The sequence below is a fragment of the Microchirus variegatus genome (genome assembly GCF_963457635.1).
Source record: "Microchirus variegatus genome assembly, chromosome: 19".
NCBI classification, from domain to species: Eukaryota; Metazoa; Chordata; class Actinopteri; order Pleuronectiformes; family Soleidae; genus Microchirus; species Microchirus variegatus.
Genome location: NC_139820.1, coordinates 21,842,729 through 21,861,556, shown reverse-complemented (window position 1 = coordinate 21,861,556; position 18,828 = coordinate 21,842,729). Strand labels below are relative to the sequence as shown.

Sequence of the window (18,828 nt, the reverse complement as noted above, 5' to 3'; positions counted from 1 at the left end):
ACGCATTTGAAGACCAAAAAATGGTTTTCAAAAAATGTGTCAAATTTTGGATGACATAGTATAGTATGGCATTTTTTCTAATTTTGGACCAAATTTTTTTTCTCTCAAAAGTTGTCAAAGTGGGACGACATAGCACAGTTTTACGGTTTAGTCATATTTCGGACGACGTATGATGCTTTTTTAGACCAAAAAATGGTTTTCAAAAAATTGGTCAAATTTTGGACGACATAGTATAGTATGGCATTTTTTCAAATTTTGGACCAAATTTTTTTTCTCTCAAAAGTTGTCAAAGTGGGACGACATAGCACAGTATTACGGTTTAGTCATATTTCGGACGACGTATGACGCTTTTTAAGACCAAAAAATGATTTTCCAAAAATTGGTCAAATTTTGGACGACATAGTATAGTATGACATTTTTTCAAATTTTGGACCAAATTTTTTTTCTCTCAAAAGTTGTCAAAGTGGGACAACATAGCACAGTATTACGGTTTAGTCATATTTCGGACGACGTATGACGCATTTGAAGACCAAAAAATGGTTTTCAAAAAATGTGTCAAATTTTGGACGACATAGTATAGTATGGCATTTTTTCTAATTTTGGACCAAAAATTTTTTTCTCTCAAAAGTTGTCAAAGTGGGACGACATAGCACAGTATTACGGTTTAGTCATATTTCGGACGACGTATGACGCTTTTTAAGACCAAAAAATGATTTTCAAAAAATGTGTCAAATTTTGGACGACATAGTATAGTATGGCATTTTTTCAAATTTTGGACCAAAATTTTTTTTCTCTCAAAAGTTGTCAAAGTGGGACGACATAGCACAGTATTACGGTTTAGTCATATTTCGGACGACGTATGACGCTTTGTAAGACCAAAAAATGGTTTTCTCAAAAATTGGTAAAATTTTGGACGACATAGTATAGTATGGCATTTTTTCAAATTTTGGACCAAATTTTTTTTCTCTCAAAAGTTATCAAAGTGGGACGACATAGCACAGTATTACGGTTTAGTCATATTTCGGACGACGTATGACGCATTTGAAGACCAAAAAATGGTTTTCAAAAAATGTGTCAAATTTTGGACGACATAGTATAGTATGGCATTTTTTCTAATTTTGGACCAAAATTTTTTTTCTCTCAAAAGTTGTCAAAGTGGGACGACATAGCACAGTATTACGGTTTAGTCATATTTCGGACGACGTATGACGCTTTTTAAGACCAAAAAATGATTTTCCAAAAATTGGTCAAATTTTGGACGACATAGTATAGTATGGCATTTTTTCTAATTTTGGACCAAATTTTTTTTCTCTCAAAAGTTGTCAAAGTGGGACGACATAGCACAGTATTACGGTTTAGTCATATTTCGGACGACGTATGACGCTTTTTAAGACAAAAAATGATTTTCCAAAAATTGGTCAAATTTTGGACGACATAGTATAGTATGGCATTTTTTCTAATTTTGGACCAAATTTTTTTTCTCTCAAAAGTTGTCAAAGTGGGACGACATAGCACAGTATTACGGTTTAGTCATATTTCGGACGACGTATGACGCATTTGAAGACCAAAAAATGGTTTTCAAAAAATGTGTCAAATTTTGGACGACATAGTATAGTATGGCATTTTTTCTAATTTTGGACCAAAATTTTTTTTCTTTCAAAAGGTTGTCAAAGTGGGACGACATAGCACAGTATTACGGTTTAGTAATATTTCGGACGACGTATGACGCATTTGAAGACAAAAAAATGGTTTTCAAAAAATGTGTCAAATTTTGGATGACATAGTATAGTATGGCATTTTTTCTAATTTTGGACCAAATTTTTTTTCTCTCAAAAGTTGTCAAAGTGGGACTACTTAGCACAGTATTACGGTTTAGTCATATTTCGGACGACGTATGACGCTTTTTAAGACCAAAAAATGGTTTTCAAAAAATGTGTCAAATTTTGGACGACATAGTATAGTATGGCATTTTTTCAAATTGTGGACCAAATTTTTTTTCTCTTAAAAGTTGTCAAAGTGGGACGACATAGCACAGTATTACGGTTTAGCCATATTTCGGACGACGTATGACGCTTTTTAAGACCAAAGAATGGTTTTCAAAAAATTGGTCAAATTTTGGACGACATAGTATAGTATGGCATTTTTTCTAATTTTGGACCAAATTTTTTTTCTCTCAAAAGTTGTCAAAGTGGGACGACATAGCACAGTATTACGGTTTAGTCATATTTCGGACGACGTATGACGCTTTTTAAGACCAAAAAATGATTTTCCAAAAATTGGTCAAATTTTGGACGACATAGTATAGTATGGCATTTTTTCTAATTTTGGACCAAATTTTTTTTCTCTCAAAAGTTGTCAAAGTGGGACGACATAGCACAGTATTACGGTTTAGTCATATTTCGGACGACGTATGACGCATTTGAAGACCAAAAAATGGTTTTCAAAAAATGTGTCAAATTTTGGACGACATAGTATAGTATGGCATTTTTTCTAATTTTGGACCAAAAAATTTTTTCTCTCAAAAGTTGTCAAAGTGGGACGACATAGCACAGTATTACGGTTTAGTCATATTTCGGACGAGGTATGATGCTTTGTTAGACCAAAAAATGGTTTTCAAAAAATTTGTCAAATTTTGGACGACATAGTATAGTATGGCATTTTTTCTAATTTTGGACCAAATTTTTTTTCTCTCAAAAGTTGTCAAAGTGGGACGACATAGCACAGTATTACGGTTTAGTCATATTTCGGACGACGTATGACGCTTTTTAAGACCAAAAAATGATTTTCCAAAAATTGGTCAAATTTTGGACGACATAGTATAGTATGGCATTTTTTCTAATTTTGGACCAAATTTTTTTTCTCTCAAAAGTTGTCAAAGTGGGACGACATAGCACAGTATTACGGTTTAGTCATATTTCGGACGACGTATGACGCATTTGAAGACCAAAAAATGGTTTTCAAAAAATGTGTCAAATTTTGGACGACATAGTATAGTATGGCATTTTTTCTAATTTTGGACCAAAATTTTTTTTCTCTCAAAAGTTGTCAAAGTGGGACGACATAGCACAGTATTACGGTTTAGTCATATTTCGGACGACGTATGACGCTTTGTTAGACCAAAAAATGGTTTTCAAAAAATGTGTCAAATTTTGGACGACATAGTATAGTATGACCTTTTTTTCAAATTTTGGACCAAATCTTTTTTTCTCTCAAAAGTTGTCAAAGTGGGACGACATAGCACAGTATTACGGTTTAGCCATATTTCGGACGACGTATGACGCATTTTAAGACCAAAAAGTGGTTTTCAAAAAATGTGTCAAATTTTGGACGACATAGTATAGTATGGCATTTTTTCAAATTTGGTCCAAAATTTGACAAAAACGACATACTATGTCGTCCAAAATCGAAAAAAAAATTCTAATCTTTTTTTTTAGCCCAAAATGTGACCAAAACGTCATACTATACTATGTGTTCGACCTCAATGTCATACTACACTATTTGGTCCAAAATCTGACCATTTTTTTGAAAAAAACATTTTGGTCCAAAATTTGACAAAAACGACATACTATACTATGTCGTTCAAAATTGGGCAACATTTTTTTTGAGCCCTTTTGCCTTTTTAATAGGTAGTATAGTGGGAAGAAGCAGGAGGCAGAGAGGCAGGGAATGTCATGCAGGAGAGACCGCGGGTGTGGGATTTGAACCAGTCTTCAGAAAGGATTACTGCTTCAACACATGGGGCAAGTTGTGTGCTCTACCATCTGAGCTAAACACAATGTATCTTACACTGATCGTCGATCGTAATGTCATACTACACTATTTCGTCCAAAATCTGACCATTTTTTTGAAAAAAAAAAATTTGGTCCAAAATTTGACAAAAACGACATACTATACTATGTCGTCCAAAATCAGAAATTTTATTGAAATTTTTTTATTTAGCCCAAAACGTGACAAAACGTCCTACTATACTATGTCTTCGACCTCAATGTCATACTACACTATTTGGTCCAAAATCTGACCATTTTTTGAAAAAAAAAATTTGGTCCAAAATTTGACAAAAACTTCATACAATACTTTGTCGTCCAAATATTGTTTTGAGCCCTTTTGCCTTTTTAATAGATAGTATAGTGGGAAGAAGCAGGAGGCAGAGAGGCAGGGAATGTCATGCAGGAGAGACCGCATGGTGTGGGATTTGAACCAGCCTTCAGAAAGGACTACTGCTTCAACACATGGGGCAGATTAGGTGCTCTACCATCTGAGCTAAACACAATGTATCTTATACTGATCGTCGATCGCAATGTCGTACTACACTATTTGGTCCAAAATCTGACCTTTTTTTTGAAAAAAATATTTTGGTCCAAAATTTGACAAAAACGACATACTATACTATGTCGTCCAAAATCTGAAATTTTATTGAAATTTTTTTTTTTAGCCCAAACCGTGACAAAACGTCCTACTATACTATGTCATCGACCTCAATGTCATACTACACGATTTGGTCCAAAATCTGACCATTTTTTTGAAGAAAAAAATTTGGTCCAAAATTTGACAAAAACGACATACTATACTATGTCGTCCAAAATCGAAAAAAAAATTCTAATCTTTTTTTTTAGCCCAAAATGTGACCAAAACGTCATACTATACTATGTCGTCGACCTCAATGTCATACTACACTATTTGGTCCAAAATCTGACCTTTTTTTTGAAAGAAATATTTTGGTCCAAAATTTGACAAAAACGACATACTATACTATGTCGTCCAAAATCTGAAATTTTATTGAAATTTTTTTTTTTAGCCCAAAACGTGACAAAACGTCCTACTATACTATGTCATCGACCTCAATGTCATACTACACGATTTGGTCCAAAATCTGACCATTTTTTTGAAGAAAAAAATTTGGTCCAAAATTTGACAAAAACGACATACTATACTATGTCGTCCAAAATCGAAAAAAAAATTCTAATCTTTTTTTTTAGCCCAAAATGTGACCAAAAACGTCATACTATACTATGTCGTCGACCTCAATGTCATACTACACTATTTGGTCCAAAATCTGACCTTTTTTTGGAAAAAGATATTTTGGTCCAAAATTTGACAAAAACGACATACTATACTATGTCGTCCAAAATCTGAAATTTTATTGAAATTTTTTTTTTTAGCCCAAACCGTGACACAACGTCCTACTATACTATGTCATCGACCTCAATGTCATACTACACGATTTGGTCCAAAATCTGACCATTTTTTTGAAGAAAAAAATTTGGTCCAAAATTTGACAAAAACGACATACTATACTATGTCGTCCAAAATCGAAAAAAAAATTCTAATCTTTTTTTTTAGCCCAAAATGTGACCAAAAACGTCATACTTTACTATGTCGTCGACCTCAATGTCATACTACACTATTTGGTCCAAAATCTGACCTTTTTTTTGAAAAAGATATTTTGGTCCAAAATTTGACAAAAACGACATATATACTATGTCGTCCAAAATCTGAAATTTTATTGAAATTTTCTTTTTTTAGCCCAAACCGTGACAAAACGTCCTACTATACTATGTCATCGACCTCAATGTCATACTACACGATTTGGTCCAAAATCTGACCATTTTTTTGAAGAAAAAAATTTGGTCCAAAATTTGACAAAAACGACATACTATACTATGTCGTCCAAAATCTGAAATTTTATTGAAATTTTTTTTTTTAGCCCAAAACGTGACAAAACGTCCTTCTATACTATGTCATCGACCTCAATGTCATACTACACGATTTGGTCCAAAATCTGACCATTTTTTTGAAGAAAAAAATTTGGTCCAAAATTTGACAAAAACGACATACTATACTATGTCGTCCAAAATCGAAAAAAAAATTCTAATCCTTTTTTTAGCCCAAAATGTGACCAAAACGTCATACTATACTATGTCATCGACCTCAATGTCATACTACACTATTTGGTCCAAAATCTGACCTTTTTTTTGAAAAAGATATTTTGGTCCAAAATTTGACAAAAACGACATACTATACTATGTCGTCCAAAATCTGAAATTTTATTGAAATTTTCTTTTTTTAGCCCAAACCGTTACAAAACGTCCTACTATACTATGTCATCGACCTCAATGTCATACTACACGATTTGGTCCAAAATCTGACCATTTTTTTGAAGAAAAAAATTTGGTCCAAAATTTGACAAAAACGACATACTATACTATGTCGTCCAAAATCGAAAAAAAAATTCTAATCCTTTTTTTTAGCCCAAAATGTGACCAAAACGTCATACTATACTATGTCATCGACCTCAATGTCATACTACACTATTTGGTCCAAAATCTGACCTTTTTTTTGAAAAAAATATTTTGGTCCAAAATTTGACAAAAACGACATACTATACTATGTCGTCCAAAATCTGAAATTTTATTGAAATTTTTTTTTTTAGCCCAAAACGTGACAAAACGTCCTACTGTACTATGTCATCGACCTCAATGTCATACTACACGATTTGGTCCAAAATCTGACCATTTTTTTGAAGAAAAAAATTTGGTCCAAAATTTGACAAAAACGACATACTATACTATGTCGTCCAAAATCGAAAAAAAAATTCTAATCTTTTTTTTTAGCCCAAAATGTGACCAAAAACGTCATACTATACTATGTCGTCGACCTCAATGTCATACTACACTATTTGGTCCAAAATCTGACCTTTTTTTGGAAAAAGATATTTTGGTCCAAAATTTGACAAAAACGACATACTATACTATGTCGTCCAAAATCTGAAATTTTATTGAAATTTTCTTTTTTTAGCCCAAACCGTGACAAAACGTCCTACTATACTATGTCATCGACCTCAATGTCATACTACACGATTTGGTCCAAAATCTGACCATTTTTTTGAAGAAAAAAATTTGGTCCAAAATTTGACAAAAACGACATACTATACTATGTCGTCCAAAATCTGAAATTTTATTGAAATTTTCTTTTTTTAGCCCAAACCGTGACAAAACGTCCTACTATACTATGTCATCGACCTCAATGTCATACTACACGATTTGGTCCAAAATCTGACCATTTTTTTGAAGAAAAAAATTTGGTCCAAAATTTGACAAAAACGACATACTATACTATGTCGTCCAAAATCGAAAAAAAAATTCTAATCCTTTTTTTTAGCCCAAAATGTGACCAAAACGTCATACTATACTATGTCGTCGACCTCAATGTCATACTACACTATTTGGTCCAAAATCTGACCTTTTTTTGAAAAAAATATTTTGGTCCAAAATTTGACAAAAACGACATACTATACTATGTCGTCCAAAATCTGAAATTTTATTGAAATTTTTTTTTTTAGCCCAAAACGTGACAAAACGTCCTACTGTACTATGTCATCGACCTCAATGTCATACTACACGATTTGGTCCAAAATCTGACCATTTTTTTGAAGAAAAAAATTTGGTCCAAAATTTGACAAAAACGACATACTATACTATGTCGTCCAAAATCGAAAAAAAAATTCTAATCTTTTTTTTTAGCCCAAAATGTGACCAAAAACGTCATACTCTTCTATGTCGTCGACCTCAATGTCATACTACACTATTTGGTCCAAAATCTGACCTTTGTTTTGAAAAAAATATTTTGGTCCAAAATTTGACAAAAACGACATACTATACTATGTCGTCCAAAATCTGAAATTTTATTGAAATTTTTTTTTTTAGCCCAAAACGTGACAAAACGTCCTACTATACTATGTCATCGACCTCAATGTCATACTACACAATTTGGTCCAAAATCTGACCATTTTTTTGAAGAAAAAAATTTGGTCCAAAATTTGACAAAAACGACATACTATACTATGTCGTCCAAAATCTGAAATTTTATTGAAATTTTTTTTTTTAGCCCAAACCGTGACAAAACGTCCTACTGTACTATGTCATCGACCTCAATGTCATACTACACGATTTGGTCCAAAATCTGACCATTTTTTGAAGAAAAAAATTTGGTCCAAAATTTGACAAAAACGACATACTATACTATGTCGTCCAAAATCGAAAAAAAAATTCTAATCCTTTTTTTTAGCCCAAAATGTGACCAAAACGTCATACTATACTATGTCGTCGACCTCAATGTCATACTACACTATTTGGTCCAAAATCTGACCTTTTTTTTGAAAAAGATATTTTGGTCCAAAATTTGACAAAAACGACATACTATACTATGTCGTCCAAAATCTGAAATTTTATTGAAATTTTCTTTTTTTAGCCCAAACCGTGACAAAACGTCCTACTATACTATGTCATCGACCTCAATGTCATACTACACGATTTGGTCCAAAATCTGACCATTTTTTTGAAGAAAAAAATTTGGTCCAAAATTTGACAAAAACGACATACTATACTATATCGTCCAAAATCGAAAAAAAATTCTAATCCTTTTTTTTAGCCCAAAATGTGACCAAAACGTCATACTATACTATATCGTCGACCTCAATGTCATACTACACTATTTGGTCCAAAATCTGACCATTTTTTTGAAGAAAAAAATTTGGTCCAAAATTTGACAAAAACGACATACTATACTATGTCGTCCAAAATGGAAAGAAAAACATTTTTTTTGCCCAAAATGTGACCAAAACGTCATAATATACTATGCCGTCGACCTCAATGTCATACTACACTATTTCGTCCAAAATCTGACCACTTTTTTTGAAAAAAAGAATTTCATCCAAAATTTGACAAAAACGACATACTATACTATGTCGTCCAAAATCAGAAATTTTATTGAAACTTTTTTTTTTTGCCCAAAACGTGACAGAACGTCCTACTATACTATGTCGTCGACCTCAATGTCATACTACACTATTTGGTCCAAAATCTGACCATTTCTTTGAAAAAAATATTTTGGTCCAAAATTTGACAAAAACGTCATACTATACTATGTCGTCCAAAATCTGACCTTTTTTTTTGAAAAAAAATGTAGGTCCAAAATTTGACACAAACCTCATACTATACTCTGTCCTTCAAAATCTGACAAAGATCTACATACTATACTATGTGTATAAAAAAATTTTGAAAAAAAATGTTTTGGTCCATAATTTGCCGAAAACGACACACTTTACCAAATTTTGTCATACATCATGTCAAAACATTTTTCCTGAAAATATTTGTCTGAGACATTTTCACTTAATTACTTGTTTTACAAACAGATTTTCCAACTACATTAAGTGATATGACGTGATCGCTCCGCTGTGGCGACCCTTTGAGAGAGAAAAGCCAAATGAGATTATTTCTGAAATCATTTAAGTTGGTTGTTTCTCTTTTTAAAAAATAATAAAATCCATGAAAAGAAAATATGATTCAGAAACTTGAAAAGCATGTGTGGATATGACCTTGTCCCAGTTGTTCAGTTTAATCCAGTTTTACTTTAGTTTTGAGACATTTACAAATCATCTGCTCTTTAACTAACATCAGTGTTATTGTTATTAGTTTGATGATTTTGTGGAGGAAAAAACATTCACATCTGTTGCAGAAAATGCTTTGGTTTCTTCGACAGAATCCAATCTGCCTCTGTGTGTGTGTCGTCCTTTGACCTGAGCTTTGATTGTTTGCGGCCTGTAGAGCAGACTCTCAGTGAAGCGTGTGATGTCTTTTCTCTGCAGAGCCGCGCTGCAGGTGTGCGCCGCTCTTCCACGGCGCCCGCTGCCAGCTGCCCGACAACCCGTGTGCCTCGCAGCCGTGCGCCCACGGCAGGGTGTGCGTGCCCAAGGCAGAGGGATACATGTGCAACTGCTCTGTGGACAACGCTGACGCAAGGTAAACACAAAACAAACTGTACACATGGCAGCAGCATTTCTTGTGTCTCTTTAACCACTGATGCTCTTATAAGAGGAAAAATGTGGCAAAATGCCGTGTCCAGAATTTGCCCTAAATTTTACGATTTTCTTTGAAAGAAAAATTTCGGTCCAAAATTTGACAAAACGTCATAATATACAATGTCTTCCAAAATTTGACAATTTTTTGGGGGAATTTTTTTTTTTTTAAATGAAAAAAAAATTGAAAAAAGGAATTGGTCCAAAATTTTACAAAAATGTCATACTATACTATGTCGTCCAAATTTTGACAATTTTTTGGGAAAAAAAAATTTGGTCCAAAATTTGGTAAAAATGTCATACTATACTATGTCATCCAAAACTTGACAATCTTTGAAAAAAAATAATTTCACACAAGGAAAAACAAATGTTGACATTATAAATAGTGACTTTTAGGAATAGGTTCCTGTCACTCTCCCACACCAAACCCCATAGAGAAAAACAGTGATTTTACATCACAGCACACAGAGTTGTTCATCACACTTCTGCCTCCATCACTAAGTTCAAATGTCTTGTTTTTTAAAATCAGCTTTTGAAATCCTTCGTTCAGATTTACTTCGGTGACACAAAGTGACCACAGGAGGCAGCAGTAGACCAGCAGCTCCTGTGTCCCTGTGAGCTAAAATCACTGATTTTCCCTGTGGGGTTTGGTGTGGGAGAGTGAGCCGTTTAAAAACCTCAGTTTAACAGTGAGATAAAGACGTGAACGTGTTCTGAAGTTATCCTTTTATTAGATTTACCTTTAGTTAAGTGATTAAAATCCCCTTTTAAGAGCACAGATGTAGATCATAATCAGCAGTTAAGCTTTAAAAACGTGTTCATCATCAGTCAGATCCTGATAAAGCGCCTGCATCGCTCGACGTAAACAGCCTGAAGAAGAATGAGCGCGGCCTTGGATTTGCGTGTGCGATTTGACGGAGAATCAGCAGGGTTTTTATTCCCCTCACAGTCGAAGCCAGAGAGTCACGTTCAGAGCAGATTACCAGCGCATTTGCATATTCATGCGTTCATTAACTCGGCGTCGAGCGCTAACTGTTTTCGTTCACTCACTCATTCGTCCGGTGATAAAATGGCCGTCAGCGACGTTTGGGTCGTTATCGTCACTGTGTCGTCACGTTCATGTGTTTATTCTCGCTTTAAAAACACGTCCACACGATGAAGTGTCACTGAAATGACGTATAAATGATAATGAGAACGTTCGCAGAATATTTTAAAGGATGAGGAAGAGAAACGGATCGTATTGGTTATTTTGTTTGTTGTTGTTATTCAAACCAATGACTAAAATTCAAATTTTTGGGTTGTTTAAGGTAAAAACATAGATACATTTTTACATAAAGACACATATTTGTTACATATTTATATCAAATACAGTGAGAATCTTCACCTTTCTGTACAACTATTGTTTTATATATATATAACAAAACAAAAAAAACTTCCTGTCACTGCTCGAAACTGGAAAATTATAGTGGAAAAATGTCAAGTCCAGAATTGGCCCTAAATTTTACAATTTTTTGAAAGAAAAATTTCGGTCCAAAATTAGTCAAATATGTCATACTATACTATGTCGTCCAAAATTTGACAATTTCTGTGAAAAACACATTTCGGTCCAAAATTGACAAAAACATCATACTATATCAAAATGATGTCTTCCAAAATTTGACAATTTTTTGGAAAACAGAAATTGGTCCAAAATTTGACCAAAACGTCATATTATACTATGTCATTCAAAATTTGACAATTTTTTGAAAAAAAAATTTGGTCCAAAATTTGTAAAAAACATCATACTATACTATGTTATCCAAAATTTGACCATTTTTTGCAACAATAAAAAATTCGATCCAAAATTTGACAATTTTTTTGAAAAGAAATTTTGGTCCAAAATTTGTCAAAAAAGTTTAAGGTAAAAATATAGATACATTTATACATAAAGACACATATTTGTTACATATTAATATCAAATACAGTGAGAATCTTCACGTCAATGTACGGCTAACCACCGCTAACGTGCCCAGCACTACATATAATTTCATCAGTTGCTTTTTCCCAAAAAATACTTTATTTTCCACGAAATAAACCTCATATCTGAACCTTCTGCTTCAGGTGCCACAATCAGATCGACGTCTGTTCGCCGAATCCGTGTCCCGGAGGTTACGGCTGTAAAGTCACCGACGGCTCCTTCCACTGTGATCCTCTGCCTCAGGTCGGTCACATCCACAGATTCACCGTTGACTCCGCGGTTTTATTTAGCTTCATATACAAAACTCACCCAAATGCTTTATTTTATTTTTTTTTCCCAAGAAGGTGAACCCGATGATCGGCTACGTGGAGATCATGGAGATCAGCGCCAGCGTGCTGGGCCTTCTCCTGCTGGTCAGCATCTTCGTGTGCGTCAGGAAACGCTACGTTCAGAACAAGAAGAAGAAGAAGAAGCCGGTCTGCGTCCAGGACTCCAACGGGTACGTGTCAGATTTACCAAATTACATCTTCATTATTTTGAGTCTACGATACTTTAAGACTACGTTCACGTCGTTATTTCACATATTTTTCCAACTGGAAAGCTGTTACTTAGAAGAAGAAAATGAATATCTGCCAATACGCTGATGATACGCGAATGTACATCACCAATCCCGTGATAACAACAGACTGGTTTTAAATGTTTCCACTCAAAGAAAACTGTGTAATATGATATTTTATTCGTAAACTCTCTCTTGACACGCGACAGTGACAAATAAAACCATTTCTTCCTGCAGTTATTTGCACTCCAGTTTGTCCAAGAACCACAAACACGAGCACGAGAACGGCCACCACATGGAGATGAGCTCCCTCGTCTGTCCGACCAACGACCTCGACCACACGCCGTTCCGGTCGCTCCGCCCTCGCAGCCAGGCCGGCGTGTCGGGCGGTGGGGTCTCCCCCCCAAAGACGCAGGGGCCGGTCGTGTGCAGCGTGGCCCCGAATCTTCCGGCGAGGCCGCCGTCGAGCTCCGACAACGACTCCATCAGGAAGAACCACTGGGACATGGACTATGAAGGTGAGCTAGAGCTTTGTTTTCCACTTCCTGTGATTTTTTTCTCTTAAATCTGTTGCTCTTTTACTGCAAGAAGATTTCTCTCTGTAGATTCTCAGCTGTCCGACGTCTCGTCTGCCGCACCAAACTCCAAAGAGAGTCGTCGATTCACTGTTGCCTCCATTACTCGCGTCAAATATGTTTGTTTTTACTGCTGTGTTTGAATTTAATTGCTCAGATTTTTATCGGTACGGAAAAAACGTAGCAACAGTCGCGTCGCAGCTCTCACGTTCCTTTGAGCTAAAATTGCTGTTTTTTTTAATGGACTTTGGTGTGCGGAGAGTTAACACTGTTCAAACATCACTTTCTGGAATACTATACTATGTTGTCCAAAATGTGACAATTTTGTTGAAAATTTTATTTTGGTCCAAAATTTGACCAAAGAAAAAAACGTCATACTATACTATTTCATCCAAAATTGAAAATTTTTTGGGAAAAAAAATTTGGTCCAAAATTTGACCAAAGCGTCATATTAAACTATGTTGTCCAAAATGTAAAACATTTTTTGAAAAAAATTGTTGGTCCAACATTTGACCAAAACGTCATACTATACTATGTCATCCAAAGTTTTACAATGTTTTTGAAAAAAAAAAATTCCGGTCCAAAATTGACAAATCGTCATACTATGTCAAAATTATGTCGTCCAAAATTTGACAATCTTTTGGAAAAAAAATGTTGGTCCAAAATTTGTCAAAAACGTCATACTATACTATGTCATCCAAAATGTGCCACTTTTGGAACAAAGAAAACGCCGTCTCACAGCGATGGCAAAGCAGTGTTAACGTGTTATTAAGATAGTTTAAGTTGCTGAAAACACGTGGTCCACAGTGGACATAAACGACACGATAAATAAAAGACATAAAAGCTCACATGAGGATATGAAAAAACTAATGAAAAGACATAAAACGTGGGTAAAAGTAACCGTGATGCACTAAAGCACAATAAAAACTAATTAAATGAATGAAAAATGTTTAAAAATCTTTATTTGCCAAGTTTCTTTATGGCGTTTTTGACCTTAAGTCGCTTTAAAAATGCAATTTTTCCTCCTGTTTTTGTTTAAACGTTCCCTCGTTCTCGTCCTCTCTTCCTCTCCTCACCTCCTCCTCCCTCGTTCCCTTGTTTCCCGCCTTTGGTTTTTATTCGTCCGCGGGGAGAAAACGCGTCACTTAATCCGTCCTCGTCTCATTGTCCCTCCGTCACGCTCTCGTCGTCCACCTGACATTCGCTCTCCGTCTTTTTTTCCCTTTCATGTAACGGATCAATAAAGCGCTGTGTAAAAAACATGTTCACAAGACGGATGAAAAGAGTCGTCGTTGTCACGCCGTCGTTCCCCAGACGACGTCAGGCTGACGGCTCGTTCGTCTGCTCGACCTTCTGCCCGAGAATAAAGGACACATTCCTGTGGCGTTTTTCACTCGTTATCCGGATCCTTGTCAGGGTCGGAGTCGGCGTTTCACTCAAAGCTGCGACCTCGACGCGAAAATAATGTTCTGTCGCTGTTGACCAGAGCAGAAGAAGTCATCGACAGCTGGAAAAAGGCTGCTCAGAATATTTCAAAACTCTTGTACACAGTTAAAGACCAGCTCAGACGGGATTAGTTTGATGATGATTTTCAACGACACACGACCAGAACGACTTATAGTTCCAAAATTCCAAAATTGACCTAAAGTTCCAAAATTTCCTTAAAGTTCCAAATTCTACTTAAAGTTTCAAAATCTACTTAATGTTCCAAAATTTCCTTAAAGTTCCAAAATGTACTTAAAGTTCCAAAATTGACCCGAAGTTCCAAATTCTACTTAATATTCCAAAATGTACTTAAAGTTCAAAAATCTACTTAGTTTCAAAATTATACTATAGTTCCAAATTCTACTTAAAGTTCCAAAATTTACTTAAAGTTCCAAAATTGACCTGAAGTTCCAAAATGTACTTATAATTCCAAATTCTACTTAAAGTTCCAAATTTTACTTAGTTCCAAATTTTACTTAGTTCCAAAATCTACTTAAACTTCCAAATTCTACTTAAAGTTCCAAAATCTACTTTAAGTTCCAAATTCTACTTAAAGTTCCAAAATTTACTTAAAGCTCCAAAATCTACTTAATGTTCCAAAATTTACTTAATATTCCAAAATTTACTTAAAGTTCATAAATCTACTTAGTTTCAAATTATACTATAGTTCCAAATTCTACTTAAAGTTCCAAAATTTACTTAAAGTTCCAAAATCTATTTAAAGTTCCAAAATTTACTTAAAGTTCCAAGATTGACCTGAAGTTCCAAAATTTACTTATAATTCCAAATTCTACTTAAACTTCCAAATTCTACTTAAAGTTCCAAAATCTACTTTAAGTTCCAAATTCTACTTAAAGTTACAAAATGTACTTAAAGTTCCAAATTCTACTTAAAGTTCCAAAATTTACTTAAAGTTCCAAAATCTACTTTAAAGAAGAAAGTGAATATCTACCAATACGCTGATGATACGTGAATGTACATCACCAATCCTATGATATCAACAGACTGGTTTTAATCCATAGAACACGTAAATTTGTCACATGACTTCCTACAACCAAACAAAGATAAGACTAAGGATTTATGTGAGCAAAACCAGGATTATAATTTACAGATAAAAGAGCGAAAATAATCTGTCAAAACTGACCTAACAGTCAATCCCTTGTGTCTCCACAGTTTATCCCGCAGACCCCGACTATTACGGCCGCCCGTCGGTGCAGGAATTCCCTCAGTTTGACATCGTGGAGGACACGTACTCCAGGAACTCCACCGCGGACTCGCGGAGGAACTCGCGCTTCGGCGGCTTCCCGTTCCCGCTGGACCGCTGCGCCGACCGCCGCGCGCCCCTCCCGCCCTGCTACAGCAACCAGAACCTGGACCAGTTCCTGGGGCCCGACGGGCTCCCGCTGCCCAGGTCCCAGTGCCCCGACGAGTACACGGCCGTCAGCTACTACCCCACGCAGAAGACCCGCAGCCTGGACAGCGTCCCGGGAGGATACAAGAGGCTCAGCATGCGCCTCAGCGTCGCCATGCCGTCGTACGCGGAGCAGCCCGACGCACAACAACAACAACAACAGCAACAACAACCGCCACTGCCGCCGCCGCCGTCGTCTAACGCCGCCCAGCCTCAGACGAGGCCTGCGGGACAGAACCAGCGGAACTTTGACGGGTCGAGCATGGTGGGCAGCGACTACGGGAGCTGTGAGGAGGTGATGTTCTAACCAGGCGTCCAGCGTCCAGCGTCCCAACAACCTCAGGCAGCTTAGTCCACGTCTCTGACGAGAGGTTTATTCCCATTTGTTTGACTTGTCAGAACTCCTGCGTTACCTCAGCAGAAGAAGAAGTTCGGGCAGGACTCGTCCAGTATTACAGACTCGTCTGTGGACTCTTTCAAAGGCAAAACTTTTTCTTTTTCAAGCCTCGACAAAGGAGAACAAACGGCGTTTTTTTTCTCCGCTGAAAACAACCACATCTGGCACATTTCACTTCACAAAACCCACCTGTCAGTCTCTCACGCGCACACACACGACTATTAAACGCCACCAGACGCTGGTATCAGTGTGCGACGTACGATGCGAGTGTATGTTACCGTGACAGCGTGACATTCAGCCCACACCGGCCCTAACGTCTCTGTGATGAAATCCCGATAAAGAGCCGCGACGCAGATGTCGGTCGCGCCGCCTGACGAGCGAATCCAGAGCGAGGGCTTGAAAGTCCTGCTGCTGCATGTTTGTGTTCCTGTGTGCGTAAAAATGACAGAAAAACAAAGGTTTAATGGTTTAGTTCAGGGCTTTTTTTTTGTTTACTCCTCACACCAAAGCCCATAGAGAAAATACTTCAGTGACACAAAGTGACCACACGAGGCAGCAGTGGACCAGCAGCTCCTGTGTTCCCAGGAGCTTAAATCCCTCATTTTTCTCTATGGGGTTTGGAGCAGGAGAGTAAACGCTAACAAACTTCAACAAAATGCTAATTTAGACTTTGTCGATTTAAACAGGTGTAGATTTTTATCAGGTTAGCGTCTAAAATCGTTTGCTTGAGAGCACAAAAACTGACAATCACACGTCAAAAAAACCCTGAACTATCCCTTTATTAAACTGCGTCTGACATCGTGATTCAGCACATTTGTTGTTGTTGTTGTTGTCGTCTGTTATAATGAAGGAGGCTGGATCCTCAGAGAGAAACACACAAACGTCAGTATATGTCATTTCAACTTTAACAGAGTTTAAAAGTCTTTGTAAATTCTGCAGATTTTAATGTGCGAGTGTGAATCAGACGACAGTGTTTTCTTTGTTGTGATAAAATGAACCCTGAATGTGAAGTGGTGTCTGAAAACATGTCTGTGCAGTCGCTTTAAACGCTTTAACGCGCACACTTCACATAAAAGAGCTGTTTTTTTTTGCTTTGCTGCATATTTGAAAAATATTTGCCCCAAAAACTGCCATTTTAGCCCCAAAAAGCATGTTATTTTACCAAATAAAACCTGTTATTTTACTCCAAAGAAACCTGTTATTTTACCACAAAAACACATGTTACTATGTGCTTAAAAATGTTTAAATGGTTAAAATGTTACGATACAAAAACAACTTTACTCAAATGTCTTCAGCACGTTACAAGTGTTAAGAAGAAGAAAAAACATTAACTTATTAAACTATTAAAATGGCCGCCATATTTTCTGACCCTCGGTGAAAACTGAAAGTTCTTCATTTGACTGTAAAATGACATATGAACATAAAACATTAAATAATTTAATGGTCTAAACATTTCATGTGAAAATAATAAACGATAAAACAAAAGATAAAAATTAGTATTGAAGCAAAAATAATAATGACATTTGTTAATGAATTATGTTTTTTTATTATTATTTGGTCAAATTTCACTTCCTTTTTACTCAAATTTAAAAAATAAAAGTAAACTGCAGCATCATTGTTGTTGTTGTTGTTGTTATTGTGGGTAATTGTAGATAATTAGTGTTTGTGTTTATCTGAGAATTTGTGTTGTACAGAAACAGATGATTATTATTCACAGATGTTGTTGTTGTTGTTGTTGTACAGTGGCTGTGTTGTTGTTTGTGACTTCACTTAAATGTACGTCAGCCTTCATTCATTCATTGATAAAGTTTATTTTTGTATTAATGTGGGCGCCTCCCCCATGTTTTACTCTGTTGTTTCTCTGTGAGAGATTTTTTTTATTTCTGTTTTTGTTTTGTTTTTGATAATGTAAAGAGAATATGAATAAAGATTATTATCTTCTATCAACACTGAGAGGATTTCTACAAAAATACAGCGGAACTTCAACGACAAACGCCACAGTAGCTGCTAATGTTGAGGCTTAATACAACATTGTGTGGCTACATTAGCTGCTAACATCAAACACTGGTGTCGTAGCATGTGGTTATTTTAGCTGCTAACATCAAACGATGGTGCTGTAGCATGTGGCTATATTAGCTGCTAACATCAAATGATGGTGCCGTAGCATGTGGTTACATTAGCTGCTAACGTCAAATGATGGTGTCGTAGCATGTGGCTACATCAGCTGCTGAAATCAAACACTGGTGCTGTAGCATGTGGCTAAATTTGCTGCTAATAGCAAACTATGGTGTTGTAGCATGCGGCTACATTAGCTGCTAACATCAAACGATGGTGCCGTAGCATGTGGTTGCATTAGCTGCTGAAATCAAACACTGGTGCTGTAGCATGTGGCTAAATTAGCTGCTAACATCGAACAATGGTGTCGTAGCATGTAGCTACATTAGCTGCTAAAATAAAACACTGTTGCCGTAGCATGTGGCTACTATAGCTGCTACATGTGCTCAACAACACATAAGAAGACAAAGAACCATATTTAGTAAAGTCTGCAGATGTGACCTATAAACACACACTGCCAGGATGTCCATATAAGGAGA

General features: G+C 36.0%; 1 protein-coding gene across 1 annotated transcript in view; it reads left to right on the top strand.

Moving 5' to 3' along the window:
- The window catches only part of fat2 (FAT atypical cadherin 2), a gene marked incomplete at both ends in the record, with an annotated part of 102,238 nt that extends 86,094 nt beyond the window's left edge, over positions 1 to 16,144 (top strand). The window contains 5 exons of the mRNA XM_083905988.1: positions 9,644 to 9,797; positions 11,954 to 12,053; positions 12,152 to 12,309; positions 12,604 to 12,884; positions 15,600 to 16,144. Coding sequence (XP_083762114.1) covers positions 9,644 to 9,797; positions 11,954 to 12,053; positions 12,152 to 12,309; positions 12,604 to 12,884; positions 15,600 to 16,144 — 1,238 coding nt within the window. The remainder of the gene's footprint in view (positions 1 to 9,643; positions 9,798 to 11,953; positions 12,054 to 12,151; positions 12,310 to 12,603; positions 12,885 to 15,599) is intronic.
- Positions 16,145 to 18,828: the final 2,684 nt, after the last annotated feature.